This window comes from Mustela erminea, chromosome 2, assembly GCF_009829155.1.
Source record: "Mustela erminea isolate mMusErm1 chromosome 2, mMusErm1.Pri, whole genome shotgun sequence".
NCBI lineage: Eukaryota > Metazoa > Chordata > Mammalia > Carnivora > Mustelidae > Mustela > Mustela erminea.
The window spans coordinates 27,204,325-27,232,118 of NC_045615.1; the positions used below are offsets into that span (position 1 = coordinate 27,204,325).

Below are 27,794 nucleotides of genomic sequence, written 5' to 3' on the forward strand. Positions count from 1 at the left end.
GAAGTCAGTGGTAACCTTGAAAATTTTCACAGTGGGATCAGAAACCAGATTGTGTTAGGTTAGAAAGTAAATAGGGGAAAAAAATGTAAATAGGAAGCAGGAAAATGGAGGTCATGAATATAAAAAAGTATGCTTTCAACAAGCTGATAAAAAGACATTAGATAGGAAAGTTAGACCCTGATGATTTTTTTAAGGAGAAAATCTTACAGCATAGTTGTGTGCTGAAGGCAGAGAACATGGATAGTTTGACAATCTCCTAACTTTTTGGAAGGATATTAATAATTTCTAATAAGGACATAATTCCATGTTTATGATAAGCTGTGTTTAAAAATGATACCAGTTTGTGATTGAATGTGATCATTTGCAGTATAGTAATAGGATATGCCCAAGTGTAGAGTTTGAGTTCAAATATTTAATATTGTGTCTGTGTATTTAGTATGTAAACAAATGTGTAGAAATGACCGGCCCTTTACAGAACAGAACTTGTATTTGGGTTTAGCTAACCTCCAAAGCAGTTTTAAAAAAACTGATTACTTACATGACTAATAAAAACATAGCTGGTCTCTCTTTTGAATAATTATATATGGGGTTTAATTGCTTCCTTCTGTTCTCAATGAATGTATTGGTTATACTGACGTAGGAAAATGCCAGGGTTTATCTAAGTTTATCCACTAGAAATGATCAGTGTTTGCCAAATGAAATAAAGTGGCAACTGGATATTCCTAGGTAAGATGCTAATGTAGCCTTAGTCATTCTTTAAACTTAGTACATTAAATGATGAACAGGGAATCCTGCAAAACCTGGCAGCTATGTATGGAGGCAGGTCCAGCTCTTCAAGAGGAGGGAAGCCAAGAAACAAAGAGGAAGAGGTATGCTTCCCGCATGTTCGCTACCTCCGTCACATAGCCATTTTGAGTTTATTGCCTTCCTTTCTTGCATGGTTTAAATTCTTAACAATTATTTAAGGATTTTGTAAGTCTACAGGGACCTGTTAATATAATTTGACTGACATGCTGTGTCATAATTTTGCCCCATAACTGATATTCAGTATTCTGAGTTGATTTCTTTTCTTTTGATAAAAATAAAAATTTATAATTATGTGTTTCTTTTCAGAAATAAGTTGATCTAAATTAAACACTTGAAAGCTAATATTACATTTCCATTAACCAGATTTTGAAACTTTTGTTTCTTGTATTCAGATTAACACTTTTCTTTAAATTAAAAAAAATTTTAGCAGTAAAAATATTGATAGTTTTTTCTTTAAATTAAATTGCTGTGTGTTTTTTTTCTCTCCTTGTAGGTTTATCTGGCAAGACTGAGGCAAATAAGATTGCAGAATTTCAATGAGCGCCAACAGATTAGAGCCAAACTTCGTGGTGAAAAGGCAGGTTGAATAATAATTTTTAAAAAGTAATTGAATGACATTATAATAGATTAAGATTAAAAATGTTATGCCACTGGGGCGCCTGGTGGCTCAGTTGGTTAAGCATCTGCCCTCGGCTCAGGTTATGATCCCACAGTCCTGGGATAGAGCCCCACATCAGGCTCCCTGCTCAGTGTGGAGTCTGCTTCTCCCTCTCCCTCTTCTCCCCACCTCCAACTTGTACATGCCCTCTCTCTCTCTCTCTCCTCTCTTTCTCTCACTCTGAAATAAATGAATAAAATCTTTTAAAAAAAATTAAAAATGCTGTGCCACTAACATAAAATCTGATGGAGTTAGAGTCAAAGATCAGAAAACTATACATAGGAATAAAATACATTTTAGTTGTGGGATTTAAAATTGATAAGACCATTTTTCCAGAGGAATTTTGAGAGGAAAATTAAAGTACTACCCATGGCCATTTTATATCATTCTATTTTTGTCTTTTTTTCCATTTATTGTCTGTAAGAGTTGGTAGTTGTGGATAATTCACTTGCAGTACTTGAGAGAAAATTAGTAGTGTTGAACAGTATACCATTTTATATTTTTAGGTGTTAGTTTATTTGTATTATCTTCCACAGAGCTCTGCACTGAATTCAAGGCTCTGTCCTAAGAGGTTTACTTATGTACTTACTTTGTAGAAAGAAGCTGATTATTCTGAAGGACAAGAAGGAAGTGAGGAGGCTGACATGCGGCGTAAAAAAGTTGAAGCATTTAAGGTATAAACTAGAAATATACAGTTTTCTTGGAGAAGATTGGGACTTAAGATAGAAAATTGTGTTAAGTCTTGGGGCACCTGGGTGGCTCAGTCGGTTAAGCCTCTGCCTCAGCTCAGGTCATGATCTCAGGTCATGATCTCAGGTCATGATCTCAGGGTCCTGGAATTGAACCCCGCATCAGGCTCTCTGCTTAGCAGGAAGCCTGCTTCCTCCTCTCTCTCTGCCTGCCTCTCTGCCTACTTGTGATCTCTGTCAAATAAACAAATAAAATCTTAAAAAGGTAAAAGAAAATTATATTAAGTCTTACATAGTTATTCTCTGCCTTAATTTTTCATTTCCCTTTATCCTTCACTGTTTGGTTTCTGAAAAACAGGGTCTTCCTCTCTCTTCGTATCCTGTATTTATGGAGAGTAATTTGATAAAATGACAGAAGAATATGAAACTATTACACAATCTTAAAAAGAAAGAATGGTAACCTTAAACATGAAAAATATTATTGTCTGTTTCTCTGAAGACAAATGATATCTGTAGTTTCCATAGTGTAGTGGTTATCACGTTCACCTCACAAATGATATCTGTATATAACCATAGTTTAAAAGTTTTACATTTTATATTCCATTAGAATGAGAGATGGAGAGAAGTGAGTTGGGCAGAATTGGAGGGGGAGACAAGTCATGAATGATTGTGGACTCTGAGAGACAAACTGAGGGTTTTTTGGGGGTGGAGAGTGCGGTGAGCCTGGTGGTGGGTATTAAGGAGGGCACGTATTGCATGGAGCAGTGGGTATGGTGCATAAATAATGAATTTTGGAACACTGAAAAAAAAAATAAGTTTAATTTAAAAAATAAATAAATAAAAATACCATCATGCTGCACACTTTTAAAAAATACATGCCTGTATTTATTTTTATTCAGCAAATACTTACTGAGCAGCTGCTGTGTGTTGAGCTCTGGTTTTAGTGCTAGGGATATAGAGTGAGCTTCTATTTTTACTCAAGAAATTCTCCTCCACCCCGAGAACTCCTCTTTTTTGGCAAAATAAGTAGATCGTTTTAGAGACCTCAAACAAAACAAAACGAAAAAACAACCTATGCCCTTCTTTTTGGTAACTAATTTTGTTGATTGTTTTTATTTTCAGGCCCAAGCAAGTGCACGTGCTGCTGTACTAAAAGAACAATTAGAACGAAAGAGAAAGGAAGCGTATGAGAGAGAAAAGAAAGTATGGGAAGAGCATGTAAGATTTAGCTCATATTCTTGATTGTGATCATGTTGATGTTCCTGTATCTCTTACTGGCTAATATGTCACCATTATAATTTTGTAATTCTTTCCCATTTTTTATTCTCATTCATTTCCCCCTCTCATCCTCACCTGGCTCTCCCTTTCTGTTTTTCCCATTTAAGGATGATCAATATGAAAGTTATTTTGGGGTTTGATTTGGGGTGAAAACCTAACTTACTTATTCTAAATGAGTAAGTTCCAAAATAATTAAGTTTTTATTATTGCCAAGTTCCTAATCAAAGTCCTGGCATCACTTAATGGCTGTGCTTTCCTTCTGCCACTGATTTATAAATATATTTTATATGTAACATATAGATTTATAAAAATATTTAAATTTATAGTATATTAATCTACCTTTATACCTTTATACATTATACTATAAAATTAATATGAATTAATATAAATTATTGACATAAATAGTAATATAAATACATATATTAAACTCTTATACAAGCTAGAGAATGAATCTATAGTACACATGCATCAAGCTCTCTTCTGCTCCATACTCTTATCTGTTCTGCCACCACCTCACTGTGTTCGTAATTGTAGATTTAGAATATATTTAAAATTTTTAAAATTTAATTTTACATCAACAATAAACATTTTAACAATGTTTATTCTTCTGATCCATGGGCATGGAATGTTTTTCCATCTTTTTGTGTCTTCAATTTCTTTCATGAGTGTTCTGTAGTTCCTCAAGTACAGATCCTTTACCTCTTTGGTTAGGTATCTTATGATTCTTGGTGCTATAGTAAATGGAATCGATTTTCTAATTTTCCTTTCTATATTTTCATTGTTGGTGTATAAGAAAGCAGCTGATTTCTGTGCACTGATTTTGTATCCTGCCACATTACTGAATTGCTGTATGAGTTCTGGTAGTTTGGGGTTGGAGTCTTTTGGGTATCATGTCATCTGTGAAGAGAGAGAGTTTGACTTCTTTGCCAGTTTGAATACGTTTTTTTGTTGTCTGATTGCTGTTGCTAGGACTTCTAGTACTATGTTGAACAACAGTGGTTAGAGTGGGCATCCTTGTTGTGTTTCTGATCTCAAAGGGAAGGTTGTCAGCTTTCCCCATTGAGAATGCTATTTGCTGTGGGTTTCTCTAGATAGATTTTATGAAGTTGAGGAATGTTCCCTCCATCCCTATACTGTGAAGAGTTTTAATGAGGAACGGATGCTGTATCTTGTCAAATGCCTTTTCTGCATCAGTTGAGTAGACCAGGTGGTTCTCTCTTCGCTTATTGATTTGTTCTATCACATTGATTGATTTGCAAATGTTGAACCATCCTTGCATCTCAGGGATAAATCCCACCTGGTCATGGTGGTAAATCTTCTTAATGTACTTTCTTAATGTACTGTTGGATCCTATTAGCTAGGATCTTGTTGAGAAATTTGGCATCCATATTCATCAGAGATATTGGTTTGAAATTCTCCTTTTTGATGGGGTCTTTGCCTGGTTTGGGGATCAAGGTAATGCTGGCTTCATGGAAAGAGTCTGGAAGTTTTCCTTCTGTTTCTGTTTTTTGAAACAGCTTCAGGAGAATAGGTATTATTTCTTCTTTGAATTTTGTAGAATTACCCAGGGAATCTGCCTGGACTCTTGTTTTTTGGGAGGTTTTTGATCACTGCTTCAATCTCCTTACTAGATATTGGTCTATGCAGGTTGTCAGTTTCTTCCTGTTTCAGTCTTGTAAGTTTATAGGTTTCTAGGAATGCATCCATTTCTTCTAGGTTGCTTAGCTTATTGGCATATAACTGTTGATAATAATTTCTGATGATTGTTTCTGTTTCTTTGGTGTTAGTTGTGATCTCTCCCCTTTCATTCATAATTTTATTAATTTGGGTCCTCTCTCTTTTCTTTTGGATTAGTTTGGCCTGTGGTTTATAGATCTCATTAATTCTTTCAAAGAAGCAGATTCTAGTTTCATTGATATGTTCTACTGTATCTCTAGTTTCTATCTCACTGATCTCTGCTCTAATCTTGATTATTTCCCTTCTTGTGCATAGGTTTGGCTTAATTTGTTGTTGGTTTTCCAGTTCTTTAAGGTGTAAAGAGAGCTGGTATATTTGGGATTTTTCAATTTTTTTTGAGTGAGGCTCGGATGGCTATGTATTACCCCCTTAGGACCACCTTTGCTGTATCCCATAGGTTTTGGACTGATGTGTCTTCATTCTCATTGGTTTCCATGAATTGTTTAAGTTCTTCTTTGATTTCCTGGTTGATCCAAACATTCTTGAGCAGCTTGGTCTTTAGCTTCCCAGTGTTTGAATTCCTTCCAAACTCTTTCTTGTGGTTGAGTTCCAGTTTCAAAGCATTTTTGTCTGAGAATATGCAGGGAGTAATCTTAATCTTTTGGTATTGGTTGATCCCTGATTTGTGACCCAATATGTGGTCTACTCTGGAGAAAGTTCCATGTGCACTCAAGAAGAATGAGTATTCTGGGGCGCCTGGGTGGCTCGGGTGGTTAAGCCGCTGCCTTCGGCTCAGGTCATGATCTCAGGGTCCTGGGATCGAGTCCCACATCGGGCTCTCTGCTCAGCAGGGGGCCTGCTTCCCCTCCTCTCTCTGTGATTTCTTCCCTTCCTCTCTCCTACTGTGATCTCTCTCTGTCGAATAAATAAATAAAATCTTTAAAAAAAAAAAAAAAGAAGAATGAGTATTCTGTTGTTTTAGGGTGGAATGTTCTTTATATATCTATGAGGTCCATCTGGTCCAATGTGTCATTCAAAGTTCTTGTTTCTTTATTGATTTTCTGCTTGGATGATCTGTTTATTACTGAGAGTGGCGTGTTAAGATCCCTACAATTAACGTATTCATATCAATATGACTCTTTATTTTGATTAACAGTTGGCTTATGTAGTTGGCTGCTCCTATATTGGGGGCATAAATATTTACAATTGTTAGATCTTCTTGGTGGATAGACTCTTTAAGAATGATGTAGTGTCCTTCTTTATCTCTGATTACAGTGTTTAGTTTAACATCTAATTTATCTGATATGAGAATTGCTACCTCAGCTTTCTTTTGAGGCCCATTGCATGAAAGATGCTTCTCCTTCCCTTCCCTTTCAGTCTGGATGTATCCTTAAGTTCAAAATGGGTCTCTTGTAGACAACCTGTGGACAGGCCCTGTCGTTTTATCCAATCTGCAACCCTGTGCTGTTTTATGGGAGCATTTATTCCATTCACGTTGAGATTTAATTGACATCATGTTGTCTGTGAAGTCCTTATTTCTATAGATTGTCTCGTAAATTTTTGTTCTATGACACTGTTGGGTTCTTTCTTCTTCTATAGAACCTGCCCCTTAATATTTCTTGTGGAGCCAGCTTGATGGTCACATACTGTTTTTAACCTCACCAGTCTTGGAAGCTTTTAATCTCTCCATCCATTTTGAATGTCAACCTTGCTGGATAAAGTATTCTTGGCTGCATGTTCTTCTCATTTAGAGCCCTAAATATATCTTTCCAGCCCTTTTTGGCTTGCCAGGTTTCTGTGGACAGGTTTGATGTTACTCTGATGGACCTTCCTCTGTATGTAAGGAATCTCTTCCCCCTAGCTGCCCTTAGGACCTCTTGTCTAAAATTATGATTCATGAATTATGCAATCAAGTGTCTGGAGTTCTTTCTAGATTCGTTGATCTTGGTGCCTCTAGGACATGATCATTTGTTCCATTCCCCAGGTTGGGGAAATTTTCATCCAGAATTTGTTCAACTATATCTTCTAGTCTTCTCTCTTTCTCCACCCCCCTCAGGGGTCTCCAAAATTCTGACGTCGGAACGTTTCATGGTGCCATTTATTTCCCTAATTCTGTTTTCATGGCTTCTAAGCTGTTTGTTCCAGGTCGTCTTCTGATCCTTTTTCTCTATCATTTTGTCCTCTAGGTCACTAATTCTATCTTCTACTTCAGTTACCCTAGCTGTTAGAATTTTTAGGTTAGATTGGATCTCACTGATAGCATTTTTTTTTTTTTAAGATTTTATTTATTTATTTGACAGAGATCACAAGTAGGCAGAGAGGCAGGCAGAGAGAGAGAGAGAGGAGGAAGCAGGCTCCCTGCCGAGCAGAGAGGCCGATGCGGGACTCAATCCCAGGACCCTGAGATCATGACCTGAGCCGAAGGCAGCGGCTTAACCCACTGAGCCACCCAGGCGCCCTCACTGATAGCATTTTTAACTTCTGTCTGGTTGGCTCTCACTTCTGCCCTTAGAGATTCTTTGTTGTCACAAATGGTTTTCTCCAACCTTGCCATTGCCTGGATAATTATTACCATGAATTCCCTTTCCAACATACTGTTTATGTCCATATCCAGCAGTCCTGTGGGAGAAGGCACAGTCTCTGATTTTGTCTTTTGTTAGGTGTTCCTCCTCCTACTCATTTTGGTGACAGCTGATTGGGGGATGTATAGCTGAATATATCAGCCACGATCCAGGCAAGGTGCACCCTCTCCACTGATGTCTTCTGCCACTGTACAATTCCAGAAGTGTATAATCTTACAGCTCAGGCTGATTTCCTGGGTGTTCAGAGTGTTCTGGTAGATATTTAGCTCACTTCAAGGGTCTGGTTGAAACAGTGTCTCCTACTTTTCTGCCTTCTTACCCTTCCTCCTTATTTTTAAATTTCTGTTAGTTTTCCCCTCATTTCCTTTTTACTCTTCTTTGTTTTCCTTAGTTGCTTGCTTTCTTTTTCTTTACCAGATACATTCCTGGTTAATTTTTGTCTCTTTCTCTCTCTCTCTTTTTTTCTTTTTTCTTTTTAAATTCTCTTGCCGGGGCACCTGGGTGGTTCATTCATTTAAGCATCTGACTGACTCTGGATTTCCACTTAGATCATGGTCTCAGAGTCGTAAGCTCAAGCCCTTCCTTGGGCTCCTCACTCAGTGGGGAGTCTGCTTCTCTCTCTCTTTCTCTCTCCTTGTCCCCCCTCACTCTCTCCCTTTCTGTCTCTCAAATCAATAAATAAATCTTTAAAAGAAATTCTGTTGGAATTTTTGTCAGTATTACCTTAAACCCACAAATTAATTTATTCAGGAGCATGTTAAGTATCTACATTTTATTCATTATTTCTTTTATATCTCTTGCACAATTTTGATCATTTTAAGGTCATACTTGTTATATTTCTTGTAAAGGTTATTTGTTAAACACTACCTAATTCTATTTCTGTTTTAAAAGGTTTTTTTTTCCCCTGCCAGAATATTGCTGATATGTGGAGAAATTGTTGGGTTTTAGCTTATACAGTGTTTAATTTTTGGATTTTTAGTGTACAGCTATATCAATGGCTAGTAGTCATGATATATATCATAACAATAATTTCTATAGCTTATTGTAGGCACATTATAACCACTGCACATATTGGGCTTTGTTTAATCTTTACAACTTTATAAAATAGATAGAAGGATAAAACAATTAGGTGAAGTCAAAATTCCAGTTAGTACGGAATAGTGATTTGAACCTAGGCCTGCCCAGTGTTGAAGTCTTTATTCTTTTTTTTTTTTTTAAGACTTTATTTGAGAGAAAGAGAGTGAAAGAGAGCATGAGAGGGGGGGAAGGTCAGATGGAGAAGCAGACCCCCCATGCAGCTGGGAGCCCAATGTGAAACTTGATCCCGGGACTCAAGGATCATGACCTGAGCCAAACGCAGTTGCCCAACCAACTGAGCCACCCAGGCACCCGAAGTCTTTATTCTTAGGCACTAACCTTAATTTCCCTTGCTTTCTTTAAGCTGTATCTTGTCTTACTGTTTTACTTTTATTACATTGGCCAGAACTTCTAGGACAACATTAAACAATAATAGGGATAATATTTTGTTCCTTTTTTTTTTTTTTTTAAGATTTTATTTATTTATTTTTCAGAGAGAGAGAGAGAGAGAGAGAGCGCACACATAAGCAGGCAGAGTGGCAGGCAGAGGCAGAGAGAGAAGCAGGCTCTCTGGGGGGCAAGGAGCCCGATGTGGGACTCTGGGATCCCAGGACCCTGGGCTCTTGGCCTGAGCCGAAGGCAGTGGCTTAACCGACTGAGCCACCCAGGCGTCCTTTGTTCCTATTTTTAATGGAAATACTTTCGTCATTTTTCTGTTATATATGGTAAAATAATAAGGAGTATAGTTGTATCTCTAGGATTTAATAGTTTTTATCAGTGGTGTGTTTTGGAGTTTGATCACATGTCTTGTGTGTCTCTTCTTAATTCACCAGTTGAGTAACATATAGGAAGATTCTCTTCTTACCAGCTTCCTGATGAAAAAGAACCACTTAGCTATAAGGGAATGTGTGAAAGAGACAATTCCAGAAGTTAGAGTAAATTTAAGGATTGTTTGATAATTCTTTTTTGTTTTCTGTTCAAAGTAATTTCATTTAATAGCTGTTCTGATTTGTTCATCCTGTTAGTTACATTTTTCTCCTAAGTTTTAAAAGTCTAGCAGTAGAGAAATCTCATCTCATTCCCCCTTTTTCTTTCCTGATATAACATGGACAAGTTTGAATGTGAAACTAACTGTGATAATATATTTCATCTTCCCCAAGAGTGTCTAGTAATTATCTCTTGGCCCATTGTCCAAAATTTACCTATCTTTAGATTGCTATACTTTTTAAATATTTTAAACCTAGTGTTCCTTAATTCCCTTTTCCTCCCCCTTACTTCAGATGGAGTAACATGAATAGGGCAAGAGTATGAGATAATTACAGTGCTAACTCATCAGCTGTTCCTCAAGAGAAAGTTTCAACAACCAAATTTGTCAGAAGTAGAACTAATTCATCTTCATAGTCAGAACCAATGATTTCTTTTATTACCCAAGTCCCTTCAGGGTTACCTTAATCTGGAAAATAGTATGAGCCTACCTTTGGTGGTATATATATATAGATTGATTGACCGATCTATCGATCTATATATATAACAGGAACAATCTGCTTTTTTCTCTTGGTTTTATGTCTTCAACACAGGAAACAGGGACATTTCATCTTGTGCTCATTTGCACAGTGGGGTAGAGATTATATCAAGATGAATCCGTATGAACCTCCCTGTGTATTTTTTTTCAATCAGCTTTCTTCATGATAAGCCTGCTGCTATCATCCTTGTGTTCAGCAATAATATTGCAGTTGCAAATTTTACGGACCATTAATTGCCCTTGCAGTTTTTAGTTTAGTCTTTAATAATGCATTCTAGCAGTTCATATAGCACATGAAGGTGATTGGGATAGTAATATATCCATTAAATATGATACACTTATGCTTACTGTAAATCAGCCTTATTTTTTAAATATGATCTATTCAAAATTAGATGGGGCATCCACATTTTTGATAATAGCGGTCTACATGGCTTTGATTATGTGATACCCTTTAATCTTAGAGATGGAACAGCTACTCCATATCTTCTGCTATTGGTATGCATGCATGCATAGGCCTGTCTCGGCAGCAGGCTTATATAGCCAACTGCAAGTCTGTGCCAGCTATGTATATACCTTGTGATTTCCCCAGAGTAAAATGAATGGCTGTGTCTTGGTTCATGTTGTGATTGGCACGTGGGATACTGGAGTAGCACATTTATCAATGGGAAATGTTTCCTTTTCTCCGTCATGTAGGAACTGCTCATTTTAGTGATTCAGAATCTTATGCTTCCAAAGCCCAAGTTAATATAGCTCAGGGAACACAAAGCGGAGCTGTGTAATTATGTTTCTTTCCTGAAATCTGCTTTTTGATGGCAAAACACCTCTAGAGGTGTTTGTAGCCCACAAACACCTCTAAATGTGGTCTTAAGTACATCTTGTATAACGGTTTTCGAAAACACAGTTCCCCAAAAAGGCTTTCTTTTTATAGCTTATTTCCCATTGTCCTACCCATTCAACAAGATCGTGACCACTGTCCAGGACTCAGTGTAAATATATGCTTGATCATTCAGTATCAGTATATCTATCGATTCAGTTGACTGTTTCATTTATTTCTTTTCCTTTTTTAAAAAAGATTTTTATTTATTTATTTGGGAGAAAGAACACTTGAGCATGAGTGGGGGGACAGAGGGAAAGGGAGGAGAAGTAGACTCCCCACTGAGCAGGGAGTCAACTTGGGGTTCAGTCCCAGGACTCCAAGATCATTACCTGAGCTGAAGACAGTTGCTTAACCAACTGAGCCACACAGGCACCCCTTTTTTGTCTTCTTATTCTCATTGGTGCTTGACACTTCCATTGACATCCTCCAGTTACAGTTCTACAGTTCTAAATGGAGCTGTTTACTGTATTTTTAATCTAAATTATCATAGTGGGGTACCCAATCTGCATATTTCTTAGTATCAATTCAGGAAACATATCTGTGAAAATCTATTCTTTGGTTAGGTCAGAGACTATATTTTGAATATGCTGTGTTCCTTCTGCTGTGCATTTCACTCTTTGTTGTGTATCTTTTTCTATCATTCTCTCATTCTTTGGACCTGCCATATAGGCCTGTAAGGCTTCTGGTGGACCTACTCCCCATCTTTGACTACTTCAGATTGTTCTTATCCTTAGTCTTGCCACTGTTAGGGTGCGTAATCAAAGGAGCGAGACTGATACAAAGCCAAGGTCAAGCAAAGCTTTATTTCGCGCCAAATATCAAGAATCAAACCGACTGGTCGGGGCCGTCTCTTAGATAAAAGAGGCGACCCTTCCCAGCCTCACAGACTAACTTTTATAAAGGTAGTTGAGCCTGGCTATACACAGGTGGCCAATGAGATTGCAATACACAGAGAAAACTGCACAATCATGCTAGGTCTGCAACACACAGAGAAAACTGCATAGTCATGCCAGGGTACACACAGGTGGCCAATTGAATTTCAATTTACCCTAGTAGGTATATGCACCCCCACTGATTGGATGTCTTCACCTGGCCTGACCTGCCCTTATATCTAGGCTTTGCAAGTAAGTTCCCCTGGGAGGGGCAGGGTCAATCTAAGTTCACTGCATAAACACAAAATGACCCCCTCTGCTAAGTAGGCCCTTACACTCCCCCCTTTTCTTTGGAGATTAGTCAAATCCTTGACTTTTCAGCTAGTTCTATGTTCTCCTGTTGTAAGGGGTTATATTGAGCATGTAAGACTAACATTTTTATCACTCTTATTTTGTTTTGTACAAATGACTTTAGGGCATTTATAATGCAGGGACCAAAAAGTAACATTAGTGCACAGTGGGCTGATGAGTTAGCCATTCACCGCTTTGTATAACCTTTTCCATTTTCCTAATTCCGTTCGTCTAATTTTCCACTTACATTTTTTTTGTTTTATGAGGTGACTCAGAAGCTCTTACACAAACAGGTAACAATAGGAGCAACAATGAACTCATAGTCTTTTGAGTCTTAGCTTTAGTCCATGGTCAGTGGGGTCCATCGGCTGTGGCTTCCACCTCTGGGGGAGTGTCCTCGTCCTTAGCTCATTTGACGTGACCTGCGTGAATCCAGGCCGATGCCTTCTACTTTTACTGCTGTGGGGGCGGTCAGGATGACAGTAAACGGTCCCTTCCGGCGAGGCTCCAAGTTTCCCACTTGATGGCAGTGTATCCAAACCAAGTCCCTGGGTTGGTAAGGATGTGGTTCCACCTCCGTCTCTGTCTCAGTGTGGGCAGTTCGGATCCCTGCGTGAGCTCTTTTTAAGACAGACTGTAATGCCTGCGGTGACGGGAGTGCAGACTCTGCTAGAGCAACCTTTTGTAACCAAGGGCAGATCGGGGTGGGTGGGGGTTCTCCCGAACATTATTTCAAATGGGGTCACCTTGTTTAAGTAGGGTGTACATTGCACCCTGAGGAGGGCGAAAGGAAGGAGATCCACCCATCTACTGCCAGTCTCCAGAATTAGCCTTGTCAAGGTCTTTTTAAGAGTTCAGTTCATTCTCTCTACCTGCCTGGAACTCTGGAGCCGGTAGGCACAATGTAGTTTCCAGTTAGTGCCCACAGCCTTGGCCAATGCCTGTGAAACTGAACTCACAAATGCAGGGCCGTTGTCTGAGAGGCACGAGAGGGAGTTGTCACAAGCAGAGAGGCATGTTGTCACGAGAGGCAGCCAAAACCTAGGAATTATTTCTTCTAATAGGTTTTTGGCTACCACTCCTGCCGTCTCATGTTTGGCGGAAAAACCCTCTACCCAGCCTGAAAAGGTATCTACAAAAACTAACATATACTTGTGCCCATATTTTCTGGGTTTCATTTCTGTAAAATCTATTTCCCAATAAATTCCTGGTTCCTTACCTCTTTATCTTTTCCCTCTTCCCATTCTAGTTCCTCCCACATCAACTGCCTGGCATTGAGCACATCTATCAACTACATCCTGAACCATACGCCCTTATTTAGAAACCTGGAACTGCTTGCCTATAAGTTCCTTGAGTTTGCGTGTCCCCAAATGAGTACCCTGATGTATCTGGTCTACTAACTTCTGATCTAGTCTCCGAGGAAGAATTAACTTTCCTGTTTTAGTCTTAGCCAAATCCCCTTCATAGTCTAATTTAGCCCATTTTTGTAAATACTTTAAATCTTCTTCTGAATAGTTTGGTTTTTCTGGTAGAGCTGGAGCTGGGAGTGTAACCAGCTCTTGCACTGTTTTTTGGGCTGCTTGCTTTGCACCTTGATCTTCTAACTGGTTTCCTTTTGAAATCAGATCAGTCCCCTTTTGGTGTCCTGGGCAATGCAGAACGGCCACCTTTTTTGGGCCACCTCACCTGGAGGAGAGCCAGTATTTCTCCTCTGTTTTTAATTCCTTTTCCCTCTGCTGCTAATAGGCCCCTTTCTTTATAAATAGCCCCATGTATATGGAGAATAGCAAAGGCGTACCTGCTGTCCGTATAGATGTTGGCGGTTTTACCTTTGGCCATCTGCAGTGCCTTGGTGAGTGCAATCAGCTCCACTTTTTGCACCAATGTTCTGTGTGGCAGGGCTGCTGTTCAGTTCCTACTCAGGGGAAACCACCGCAGCCCCCGCATACCTCTTTCCATTGACCATGTAGCTACTCCCGTCTGTGAATAGAATCATCTCCACATCCAGAAGGAGAATGTCTCTGAGGTCTGACCTTACTCCTGTGACTTGGGTTAGGACTTCCCTACAGTCATGTGGGTGGTCAGCCAGCTCCTCTGGCAGCAGCGTGGCTGGATTTAGCACTGCCGGGGGCTAGAAGGTCACTCTTGGTCGTTGATGAGGGCCTGATACCCTGTCACTTGGGCGTTCATAATCCATCAGTCTGGTGGAGTCTGGAGAAGGCCCTTGATAGCATGGGTGGTGGTCAAGATGAGATTTTGACCCAAAGTCAATTTACTTGCATCCTTGACCAGGAGGGCCTTGGCAGCAATTATGCGGAGGCAAGGGGGGAACCCAGCCGCTACTGGGTCTTGCTAAGATAGGCTACTGGCCTTTGCCAAGGCCTCAGAGTCTAAGTCAAAACTCCTTTGGCCACTTTCGCTTTTTCATCCACATACAAGTGGAAGGGCTTGGTAACATCTGGGATGGCCAGTGCTGGGGCACTCAGTAAGGCTGTCTGTAATTCCCAAAATGTTCCTTCTGCTTCAGCTGTCCACTCTATCATAGTGAGCCCCGCTTTTGCCAGTTCGTAGAGAAGTCGGGCAATCTCCGCAAACAGTGGTATCCACAGCCTACAGTAGCCCACCATCCCAAGAAACTCCCTCACTTGTTGGGACGTGGTGGGGTGGGGGTATTGGGTGATCACCTGTTTCCTGGACTCAGGCAGTGAACGTACTTCCTCGTGGAGATCAAAGCCTAGATAAGTGGCATGGCTCTGACAGACCTGTGCTTTCTCTGCTGACACCCGATACCCTTTTTCCTGCAGGGTCTGTAAGAGAGCTCTTGTCCCCCATAAACATGACTCATAGTCCTCAGTGGCTGTTAGGAAGTCATCAACATACTGTCACAGTGACTCCCAGATTGGAGGTTCTGTACTCACGGAAATCCTCATGTAGGGCCTCATCGAAGATAATAGGTGAATTCTTGAATCCTTGGGGAAGTCTTGTCCAGGTGAGCTGGCCTTGGAATCCTTCCTGTGGGTTGGACCACTCAAAAGCAAAAAAGGGCTGAGATTCCCTTCCTAAAGATATGCAGAAAAGTGCATCCTTGAGATCTAAGATGGTATACACAGTTCTTTGGGGACCCAGGAGGGAGAATAGGGTACAGGGGTTAGGAACCATTGGGTGGAGATCTTCAACCCGTTTATTAACTTCCCGCAAGTCCTGAACGGATCGGTACTCCCCAGTCTTATCCTTTTTGATGGGCAGCAAAGGTGTGTTCCATGGAGATTTGCAAGGAACTAGGATCCCATCTCCTCAGAGGTGGTTAATGTGCTTTCTGATCCCTTCCTTTGCTTCTCATGGGAGGGAGTACTGCCAGGTTGAACAGCCATAGCCGTCGCTTTTAATTGTATCACCACTGGAGGCTGTCCCTTGGCCAAGCCAGGGGGTTTCCTTTCTGCCCAGACTTCGGGAAACTCGACCTGTAGGGTTTGGAGAAGGCTCCCCCCAGCTTTGTCTCCTCTGGTTTTGAGACTGGCTCATAAAGAAGGTATTCATTTATTGCTGCCACAAACATCTGCACAATTGTCCATTTATGTCTTTTTATGCCATTTGCCCCTTGTACCCAGACTTCCTCTCCAGATAGTTTTCCCATAGGTTTCAGTTGATTTCCCCTCTACTTCAGTTTTTACCTGAGGTTCAGGGAGGGGCTCCGAACCATGGCCCCTTCAGTCTCTGGAGGCCAGTATAGCTGTCTTCCTTTTGGGGCACTCCCTGGCCCAATGTCCTTTTTCCTTACAGTAAGCACACTGATTTAATCTAAATCTTCCCGCCTGTCTTCTCTGTGCTTAGGCTTTTCCTTCCATTTACCATCCCTTCCCTGCCTCATGTAATGCCAAAAACTTCCTCCTGTGCATCCCTGTTGTTAAATACCTTTTCTGCTATTCTCACTAACTCAGTCAGATTCTTCCCTTCAAATCCTTCAATTTTCTGAAGTTTTCTCCCTATATCTGGGGCTGACTGACTGGCAAAAGCAAGATTCACTGCCCTCTGATTTTCAGGTGCCTCAGGGTCGATCGGGCTATACATTTTATAGGCTTTAATAAGCCTTTCTAGGAAAGCTCCTGGAGACTCATTTTTATCTTGAGTCACCATACTAATTTTAGATAAATTTATGGGTCTCCTTGCAACTGCACAGAGGCCTCCTGGCGGTAGAAGCGTAGGCTCTCCTTACCTTCATTTGAGTTTGGCTCCCAGTCTGGGGGGTTCCCTTGGGCAGTAGTCCTCCATCCGCTGGGGATTGAGGTCCTTGCCAAGTCTCTCACTTATCACCTTATGGGTTTGTCAAATGATGCGATCCCTCTCTTCCGCGTTAAAGAGAGCCATAAGGAACTGTTGAATATCCACCCAGGTGGGCTGGTGGGTAAGAAAGTCTCCTAGAGACTAATTAAATCCTGAGGGTGGACAGAAAAGGATTTGTGTTGGGCCTTTCAGTTATAGATGTCAGAAGAGGAGAAAGGGATATAGGTTAGATGGGGGCACCCTCTCCCATCTGGTAGAACAACCTCATGGAGAGGCAGCATTGGCGAGGTAAAGGGAGGCAGAGGGGGATAGAGGAAAGGGGAAGGATCAGGGAGGTCTTTCTGCTTGGTGGTCCCATAGGTGGACCCCGACCGCGTATGAGGTGGACTGGTAAGGGCGTCTCGGGATCGAGAGTCAGGTTTAGGGGACAGATAAGGGGGGCAGAATTCCACAACCTCCACTTCTGACGGAGGTAGGATGGTCTTCTTCCCTGGTTCCCCCTCATCTTTCTGTTCTGGTTTTGCTAGTCTTACCTGCCTTAGAGGGAGAGAGATGGTTTCATTAGCAGGGGGAAGGTGAGACTTGAGCCATGACGGTGGCTCTTCTATCATATATCACCAGGCCATGATGTATGGTATTTGGTCTCGATGGAGACCGAAGACCTCACTCTTGGTAGAGTAGATCTGAGCCAAGGCAAATGTTCCCTCTGGCGGCCACCCTGGGGAGAAAGTGAGCAGAGTGTATTTAGTTTTCCCGGGTAAACCTGGTCACCTGACTGGGTGGCTTTACCTTGAAAATCCTTGAAATGCCAGAGAACAAGACTTAGGGGTGTCACAGGTCCTTTACTCCCCGCTTGCCTCATTTCTCCAAACACAATAAACAACACAACAGACAACAAAAAGACAAGACAAAGACAACTGCAGGCCCAGTGATCCTTGTCCAGAGTCTGCTGCTGGTGGGGACTTTCTCAGTTCCCTGCATACACAACAAACAGCACGACAGATAACAGAAGGACAAAACAAAGACAACCGCAGGCCCAGCGGTCCTTACCCAGAACCTGCCACCGGTGGGGACTTTCATGATCTTTTGATCGCCTGGGGGACTCGAACCCCCCTACCGCCCAGGGGGACTCGAACCCCCTGTCCACCCAGGGGGACTCGAACCCCCCGACCGCCTATGGGGACTCAAACCCCTTGACTGCCCAGGAGGACTCGAACCCCTTGTTGATTACCAGTGGAGATGGGGCATCCCTGCATCCACTCCAGCCCTGGGGAGCATGGCTGCGTCCAGCTTATCCCTGGTGGGCTATACCCTGGAGCTCCACAACCAGACAGACTGGATCCCGAGATCTTACCTCCGGAGACTTTTCCCAGAAATTCTAATGCTGGCTCAGTTCTCGTCGTTTGATCCCGGACGAGCCCCCAGTGTTAGGGTCCGTAATCGAAGGAGCGAGACTGATACAAAGCAAAAGTCAAGCAAAGCTTTATTTCGCGCCAAGCATCAAGAATCAAACCGACCGGTCGGGGGCATCTCTTACAAAGAGGCAAACCCTCTCAGCCTCACAGACTAACTATTATAGAGGTAGTTGAGCCTGGCTATACATAGGTGGCCAATGAGATTGCAATACACAGAGAAAACTGCAGTCATGCTAGGTTACACATGGGTGGCCAGTTGAATTTCAATTTATCCTAGTAGATATATGCGCCCCCACTGATTGGATGTCTTCACCTGGCCTGAGCTGCCTTTGTATCTAGGCTTTGCTAGTAAGTTCCTCTGGGAGGGGCAGGGTCAATCTTAGTTCACTGCGTAAACACAAAATGACTCCTTCTGGCTAAGAAGGCCCTTACAGCCACATAATCTCATCCATTTAAGCAGACACATCATGAGGTCAATTTGAATTATGCTCCCTGTTCCAAGTGTCACTGGACATTAACAGTGTTTTCAGAGAGGTGTGCAAGATAAGTTTTTTTGACATGAAAATTTTCAAGAACATCAGAGAATCAGGATTCCACTAAGGCTGAGGAACCCTATTTCACTGCTGCTCCTTGATGCATTTAGTTAACTTTCCCTAAGCAGCAGCAGCAGAAGTTTCACAGGTGGTTGTGGTAATGGTAGAGTAGGCAGAGGGAGAGGAACAGGGGAGCACCTCTGGAAGTGTGTTAGGTTTTATATGTCAACAAGTACATTTTATAAATTATGTCCAACATTGATTCAGCTCTGAGCAGGTACTATACATTCTCAGATAATACTTTTATTACTAGGCAGCTGTATATTAGCACAGTTCTGTTCCCTCAGATAGGCAATTGGAGCTTGGCTTCTCCTTCCAGAGGATGCACTAGGTAGACCTCACCCATCCAACCAATGCATTTTCAAGAGCATCCATATAGTTAAAATATAGTCCAGGAACCCCCCCCCCCCCCCGCCAAAGTCTTTGCTTTCTAAGCCTTTTAAACCAGTTTAAAGTTTTTTCTCTGTATGCGTTTTCTCTGTTAATAGTGTATCTGTCTTGGATAGTTCTAAAGTGTGCACAAATGAAAGCTTTTATGATTTTATTATTGATAGAGAATACTAGTTCCTAGTATGGGACAACTTTATATTTCCTCAAGTTCTTTTAGAAGTATTTGTATGGTGGCAGCTTTAGATCGTGGCAGTGTGCCTGACTTGTCAGGTCCAACAGGCAAGCAACCCTTTTTCATTTGGGGGGATTATTGTGTGCTTTTTTGGTAAGACTGTCAAACAAGGTATTCTGGCTTCTCCTAGCTAAAAGATAGGCATGTCATCTAAAGTAGACCAAATGAATCATTTCGCATGGCTTAAAGCTGGAGCATAATAGCAAAAGATTTGAAGTTTATTGAATCCAGTAAGAGAACATGATGAAACAAAGAATAAGTTTCGCTTCTTAGGTTCATCCATGCAGCTACTCTTGTATTTGGAGGGCTTCCCTTTGCTTTTATAATCTTACAGTTCTTTTCTCTCTTCTTCTTTACCCTTCCTCCCCTCCTTTCCTCCAGAATTAGTTTCTATTTTTTTTTTTCAACCAAAGGACCCTGATTTACCTTGTAAAATGCTTAGCCTGGCATCTGGTGAATAGTAACACAAATTCATTGGGAATTCTATGGCTCATGACATTTCAGAGTTATATATAGAGGAGTGCTCAAACATTGGTTTACTGAATTCATTCTTGTGTCATGAGAAAAAAAATGAGTCTAAGAATCAGAATACTTGCTTTTTAGTCTCAGCTCTGCCAGTTAATTTGCCTGTTTGGAAAACTGACTTAATGTTTGTGGGTCTTTATTTCCTTATCTCCTAAATGAAAGGCCTGGTCTCTAATATTATTCTGTATAAGTTATTTAGAAAAATAGTCTTCATAATTTAAGTACTTAAAACTTTATCCATTCATCTATTGAAGGACATCTCAGCTCCTTCTACAGTTTCACTATTGTGGACATTGCTGCTATGAACACTGGGGTGCAGTGCTCCTTCTTTTCAGTACATCTGCATCTTTGGGGTAAATACCTAGTAGTGCAATTGCTGAGTCATAGGGTAGCTCTATTTTTAACATCTTGAGAAACCTCCATACTGGTTTCCAAAGTGGCTGCACCAGCTTGCATTCCCACCAACAGCGTAAGAGGGGTCTCCTTTCTGCACATCCTCACTAATATTTGTTGTTTCCTGTATTGTTAATTTTAACCATTCTGATTGGTATAAGGTGGTATCTCAATGTGGTTTTGATTTGTATTTCCCTGATGGCTGGTAATGTTGAACATTTTTTCATGTGTCTGTTAGCCGTTTGTATGTCTTCTTTGAAGAAGTGTCTCTTCATGTCTTCTCCCCATTTGTTGATTGGATTATTTGTTTCTTGGGGGTTGAGTTTGATAAGTTCTTTATAGATCTTGGATACTATCCCTTTAAGGACCACATATCTTTCAATGGATTATCAAAAATATCGTTGATCTAACAATTGTAGAAATCATTGCCTTAATTATTCTGATTTTTTGGCATGTAAGACCCATTTTATGGAATTTTCTCTTTGACATATTTCAGTATAAAAATTATAGTACAGCATAGGATTTTAAAATGAAAAATTTTCAGGTGTTAATGTGTTGTGATAGTTTTTTCCCCCAAATAATATAGTATTGCTTTTCTCAGTTGGCATATATGCTCATATTCTGAGTGAAACGTAAGGAAGAAAGCTTTTTTTTTTTTTTTAAGATTTTATTTATTTATTTGACAGACACACAAGTAGGCTGAGAGGCAGGCAGAGAGAGAGAGAGAGGAGGAAGCAGGCTGCCTGCTGAGCAGAGAGCCCAATGCGGGGCTCCATCCCAGAACCCTGAGATCATGACGCGAGCCAAAGACAGAGGCTTAACCCACTGAGCCACCCAGGCACCCCAGGAAGAAAGGTTTTTAAGAGTAGCAATGCATTTAGGGGCTCCTGGGTGGCTCAGTCATTTAAGTGTCTGCCTTCAGCTTGGGTTCATGATCTCAGGGTTCTAGGATCCAGCCCCATCAGGTCCCTGCTTAGTGGGAAGCCTGCTTCTCCCTCTCGTACTCCCCCTGCTTGTGATCCCTCTCTCATTCTCTCTTTCTGTCAAATAAATAAATAAATAAATAATTTTTAAAAAGAGTAGCAGTGCATTTAATAATTAAAATGAAATTAAAAACAATCAGGGAAAATATGTATTGATTTGGTGAGAGACTGTTTTTGAGTATGAGGAATTCCTTTTTCACTGCATTTATCTCTTTCCTTGTCTGTTTCATTTTTGTTTCTGTCTTTGTCCTATTCTTTGAATCTGCCATAAAGTTCTATAAGGCTTCCTTCCAGGGTAGAGAAATACTCTTCTGGCCACCTTGTTCTTATTCATAGACATTCTTATAAATACATTATAGCATTACCAGTTCATCAGAAAAAATATTTCTGTATTTTTAGTTCTTCAGTGATGAGGTTTTAAGAGGTTAAATGTGAATTTAATAAAATTTAACTGTGTAGTTTATTTGAGTTATATAAAATTATGTGTGAAATTGCTCTATATTCAAAATATGGAATCAGGCCAATTTAAAATTTTCCCAACATAAAATCTTTAAGTCATTCAGAATTTAGAGGTGAAGTAATATTTATATTTATGCTTCAAGAATAGGTAAACCGATAGTTTCATGTGTTTATAAACCTGGACTCACTGGTGAAATTTTGCCTTTTGTCATTTGGTGGCACTGCTGATTAATTTTTCAGGAAATTGAAACAGATACAATTGACGATAAAATATAAGCAATTTTACAGTGATAATTAAAAACTTTTTGTGGTGATGTAAGTAGAAAAGTCTTGAATTTAGGAACTTAGTGAGAAAATGGCTGAGGAAAATAGCCCCTAAAGCAGTTTATTTTTTTTAACTTGCCTAATGAAACTTTCAAGTCATTGTTTTATTTTTGTTGCATTTTTTTTCCTACTTTGGATTTTGAAAAACTGTGCTTAACTAGATGTAACTAGGTAATAAATTTTAACAAAAAAAATTTTTTTTTGAGGCTTTAATGTCTTTATCATCTGTGAAACTTGGTTTTGTTTTCTTAGTTTTATTTTTGTGTTTTCTGTTGCTGGATGAACTTCCTGAATTAAGAACTCAGTCTAGTGTTTTCTCTTTTGACAAATTAAAAATAAGTTATTCTGTCTCAAGATCTGGTTAACATTGAATAGCCTTAACATTCAGGTTATGAATAATATATCCATTATGTTTATATAGAAGGCCCAGCTCCTGTTGTACTAATCAAGTAGTGGTGTGTGTTACCTGGGCTTATAATGATGTTTCAGCATCTCAGTAGTTACTCTGAATTACCTTTATATTTTTGTTAACTGACATAGTTTTGTTATTAAGTAATTGGAATACTTTGTAGGGCAGTCTGTTCTTTGGTTTAGATTTCATTATGTCTGACTTATTCTGTGTGTTTATTATTTCGGGTCTTAGGATCTGTTTAGTTTAGTTGACCCACAGGAGAGATTAGTATATGTTTGTTATAAGCATTTACTGAAAGCTGCTGAAGGTCATTATTATCAAGGTAACATTAACTCTGTCTTACACATTGAATTAGATTGCCTGATTCAGATTGTCTGATTGTCAGGTTGTCTTAGGTAATAGACTATATGCCAGTTATTAGCCATTTGAACAAAGTCAGTTTTTTTATTTTGTCAGGGTCTAAAATCAGACTTTTAGTACTTAAGCCAAATAACCTTATTTAATAGAAACTAAATAAATCTTTACTGAAGTGTAATTACTACTGTTTATTAGGAACACAACTGTCACTTTACATAAATTATCACATTTAATCCCTACAGTAAGGAGATAATGAATGTAACATTCCCAATTTAAAGAGAAAAAGTTTGAAGTTTAAGGAGGATAAGAAACCATGAAAAATCACAGGACTAGTAAATGAGAGTTTGGTGATTTAAGTGTAGAACTGTCCCACTAGAACTATATTATATGACCTCCTTAAACAATGAATGGCTGTTCAAACTGGCTGCCCTGCAAAGGCCACTCTTATCATCTCCCTTATTGGCTTTATACAGTTCTTTCCCCCCCACTCTCTCTCTCTCTCTTTTTTTTTTTTGTTTGTTTATTTTTCTTCCAGACCATTTAACACACATCTATCTACTTTTATTTCTCTGTAACGTACTGATCGATTTATGTTTCCCTTTCTCTTATAATTTATAGTCCCTAGAAAGAAAGCATTATATGATCCATTTTGTTTTTGTCTTTTGTTTGTTAGAAAATTATTGCAGTTAGTTCTGGTCTGCAGTATATTAGTTTTTTCCCCCTAATTTTACTGAGATATAGTTGTCAAACAATATTGTGTAAGTATAAGGTACATAACATGATGATTTGGTATATGTATATATTCTGAAACGGTTACCACAGTAAGTCTAGTTAATACATCTGTCACGTCACATAGTTGCCATGTATCATTCAATTTGGATGTCCATTATATGGCACTGTACTCGGCACTTAAAACATCTTTGAATATGTTGGTTAATTTTTATCAAATATTGAATATTTTTCTCTCAAAAAATCACATCAGATTTCTGATTTCTGCTATTTTGATAAATAAATCTGATGTGAATTTTGAAATAGCAGAAATCAGGGTGCCTGGGTGGCTCAGTCAGTTAAGTGACTGACTCTTAATTTCAGCTCAGGTCATGATCTCAGGGTTATAAGATGGAGCCCTGTGTCAGTTTCCACACTGGGCGTGGTCTTCTTAAGATTATCTCTCTATTAAGATTATCTCTCTGTCCCTACCTTTATGCTTGAAGGCATGCAAACTCACTCTTTCTCTCTCTCTCTCAAAAAAAAAATAGAAATCATTTCTTTAAGTGAATTTAAACATTCACTTGACTATACTGTGGATAAATAGGATATGTGGTTAGAGAAGTATTTATTGGCTTAAATAAAATGATGAGTTTATACATCCAAATTAATCTGTTACCTTCAAAATAATCATCTAATCTAGAGAAATATCATACTTTTCTAAGAATGCTGCTATTTTTTCAGAACAAAGTGGAACTTGCCTTTATTTTCTTAGAATTTATGGTACCTTTTTTGAATATCCTGTATGAAATAAGACCATCTTAAAGTTTCAGAATACTCTTATCTCTTTTAAGGAGATAATACTTGTGTTAGCTTTAGATTTCTTAAGTTATAAAACATCTTAAATAATAGTTTACTTTTTCAGCAGTGCTAAACTATGGATTAGAGCAATGTTTCTGCAGTGTTTCTGTCTTTTTTTATATATAAAGGATTTTTTTAGAGTAGTTTTTGGTTCACATCACAATTGAGAGGAAGATAGAGACTTCTTATACATCCCCTGCCCCGTCATATATATAGCCTCTCCCATTAATCAGCATCCTTCACCAGAGTTGTACATTGTTACAATTGATGAACCTATGTTTACATATCATCTTTCAAAATCTGTAGTTTATTTTACAGCTCACTCTTGGCCCTGTACATTCTGTAGGCTTGGACAAATGTATGATGACATGTACCCATCATTATGATATCATATGGAGTATTTTCACTCTCCTAAAATTCTCTGGGCTTTGCCTGTTCATTCCTCCTACCACTCCTCTGCCAACCTCTGGCAACAACTGATCTTTTTACTGTTTTTTTCTTAAAAGATTTTATTTATTATTTGAAAGAGAGAGAAAGAGCGAGAACACGTGCATGAGCCTGGGTAGGGGCAGAGGGAGTGAGAAACAGACCGCTCACTGAGCATGGAGCCCAAGCTCCAGCACTCTGAGATCATGACATGAGCCAAAGTTAGACAATTAACCAACTGAGCCACTCATGTGCCCCCACTGATCTTTTTATTGTGTCCACATTTTTGCCTATTCTGGAATGTCATACAGTTGTTAGGGTCCGTAATCAAAGGAGCAAGACTGATACAAAGCGAAGGTCAAGCAAAGCTTTATTTCGTGCCAAGCATCGACAATCCAGTCAGGGCCATCTCTTGCAAAGAGGCGACCCCTCCCAGCCTCACAGAGGTACTTTTATAGAGGTAGTTTAGCCGGGCTATACACAGGTGGCCAATGAGATTGCAATACACAGAGAAAACTGCACAGTCATGCTAGGTCTGCCACACACAGAAAAAAACTGCTAGGTAACACACAGGTGGCCAATTGAATTTCAATTTACCCTAGTAGATATATGTGCGCCCCACTGATTGGATGTCTTCACCTAGCCTGACCCGCCCTTGTATCTAGGCTTTGCAAGTAAGTTCCTCTGGGAGGGGCAGGGTCAATCTAAGTTTACTGCATAGGGTCAATCTAAGTTTACCGCATAAACACAAAATGACTCCCTCTGGCCAACCAGGCCCTCACGCAGTAGATAGCCTTTTCAGATTGACTTCTTTTGTTTAGTAATATGCATTTAAGATTCCTCTATGACATTGCATGACTTGATAGCTCCTTTCTTTTTAGCACTGAATAATATTCCATGTATGTACCAGTTTTTAAAAAATCTATTTAGTTACTAAAGGACATCTTGGTTGCTTCTAAATTTTGGTAATTGTGAATAAAATTGCTATAAATATCTGTGTACAGGTTTTTGTGTGAACATAAGTTTTCAGCTTCTTTGGGTAAATACCAAGGAGTGTGATTGCTGGGTTACATGGTTTACATTTGTGTAACTTTGTAAGAAACTGCCAAATTGTTTTCCAAACCACTATACCATTTGACTTACCATCAGATATGAATGAGAATTCTGGTTGCTCCACATCCTCAGCAGCATTTGGTGCATCAGTGGTTTGGATTTTAGTCATTGTAGTAGATGTGGTAGTATCACATTATTTTTATTTGCAGTTCCCAAATGACATATGATGTGGAGCATTTTTTCATATGCCTATTTGCTGTTCGCATATGTCTTTGGTGAGGTGTCTGTTCAGTTCTTTAGTACGTTTTGTTAATTGGGTGGTTTGTTTTTTTTATGGTTGAGTTTTAAGAGCTCTTTGTATGTATTGGTTAACGGTACTTTAAGTCTTTATGTGTTTTGCAAACATTTTCTCCCAGACTTTTTTTTTTTTTTTTTAAGATTTTATTTACTTATTTGACAGAGAAAGAGATCACAAGTAGGCAGAGAGGCAGGAATGAGAGAGGGGGAGGCAGGTTCCCTCCTGAACAGAGAGCCTGATGCAGGGCTCAATCCCAGGACCCTGGGATCATGACCTGAGCTGAAAGCAGAGGCTCTAACCCACTGAGCCACCCAGGCACCCCCCAGACTGTGTCTTGTCTTATTCTCTCACCAGTGTCTTTCACAGAGGAAAAGTTTTGAATTTTGGTGAAGTCCAGCTTATTAATTCTGTCTTTCATGATTGTACCTTTTTTTTTCTTTCTTTTTTTTTTTAAATATTTTATTTATTTATTTGACAGACAGAGATCACAAGTAGGCAGAGAGAGAGAGGAGGAAGCAGGCTCCCTGCAGAGCAGAGAGCCTGATGAGGGGCTCGATCCCAGGACCCTGGGATCATGACCTGAGCTGAAGGCAGAGGCTTTAACCCACTGAGTCACCCACGTGCCCCACATGATCGTACCTTTGATGTTGTATCTAAAAAGTCTTGCCAAATCCAAAATCATCTGGGTTTTCTCCTTTGTTACCTTCTGGGACTTTTATAGTTTTGCATTTTATGTTTAGGTCTATAATGAATTTTGAGTTAATTTTTGTGAAAGGTGTAAAGTCTCTGTTTAGATCTCCCACCCCTTTTTTTGGCCTGGGATGTCTAGGTGTTTGATCACCATTTGTTGTAAAGACTATTCTTTGTCCATTGAGTTGCCTTTGCTCCTTTGATAAAGATCATTTGACTGTATTTGTGTGAGTCTGTTTCTGAGCTATATTCTGTTCTGTTGGTTTATTTGTCTGTTCTTCACCAGTGCCACACTGCCTTGATTACTGTAGCTTTATAGTAAGACTTGAAGAAGTTGCGTAGAAATCCTTGAACTTTGTTCTTCACTATTGTGTTCGTTACCACCATCTTCTTTTGAACAACATGGCTATTAGTATAAAATGAGAGTCCTGGGGCACCTGGGTGGCTCAGTGGGTTAAAGCCTCTGCCTTCAGCTTGGGTCATGATCTCAGGGTCTTGGGATCGAGCCCCACATCTCTGCTCCGCAGGGAGCCTGCTTCCTCCTCTTTCTCTCTGCTGGCCTCTCTGCCTACTTGTGATCTCTGTCTGTCAAATAAATGAATAAAATCTTAAAAAAAAAAAATGAGAGTCCTGAAGACTAGATATTATAATTGTCTTGCTAACTTATAAATACAAGATGTTCAGTAAATGTTGCATTTGAAATGTGTAGAAATTTTTGTTTACTGGTTTGAAGGAGAGAACGAAGTAGTGAGCAGACTTGCTGCCATGTTACTGTGAGCATATCTGTGAATGCCATTTCCTTATATTTATTGATGGTTCAGTATCTTAGTTCATTCATATAGTTTAGAGTCTAAATGGTAAGATAAAAATGAATTATATCTTATATGTTTATAATAAGTGCTGTTTTTGGTGAAGTTAAAATCTTGTTACTTGCACCTTTCATTTCTTCCATTCTTCCAATATGTTGACATTCCTATAATGAGGATTCTTATGTCGGGTGATCT

General features: G+C 39.6%; 1 protein-coding gene across 7 annotated transcripts in view; it reads left to right on the plus strand.

Moving 5' to 3' along the window:
- NEK1 (NIMA related kinase 1) overlaps positions 1 to 27,794 on the plus strand; it is a 216,186-nt gene that overhangs the window by 99,036 nt on the left and 89,356 nt on the right. For 5 of the 7 annotated variants that reach the window (XM_032332561.1, XM_032332567.1, XM_032332562.1 and 2 more), the window contains 4 exons: positions 786 to 869; positions 1,301 to 1,384; positions 2,062 to 2,139; positions 3,277 to 3,372. In XM_032332561.1, coding sequence (XP_032188452.1) covers positions 786 to 869; positions 1,301 to 1,384; positions 2,062 to 2,139; positions 3,277 to 3,372 — 342 coding nt within the window. The remainder of the gene's footprint in view (positions 1 to 785; positions 870 to 1,300; positions 1,385 to 2,061; positions 2,140 to 3,276; positions 3,373 to 27,794) is intronic. The other 2 variants (XM_032332563.1, XM_032332564.1) reach the window with 2 other exon arrangements.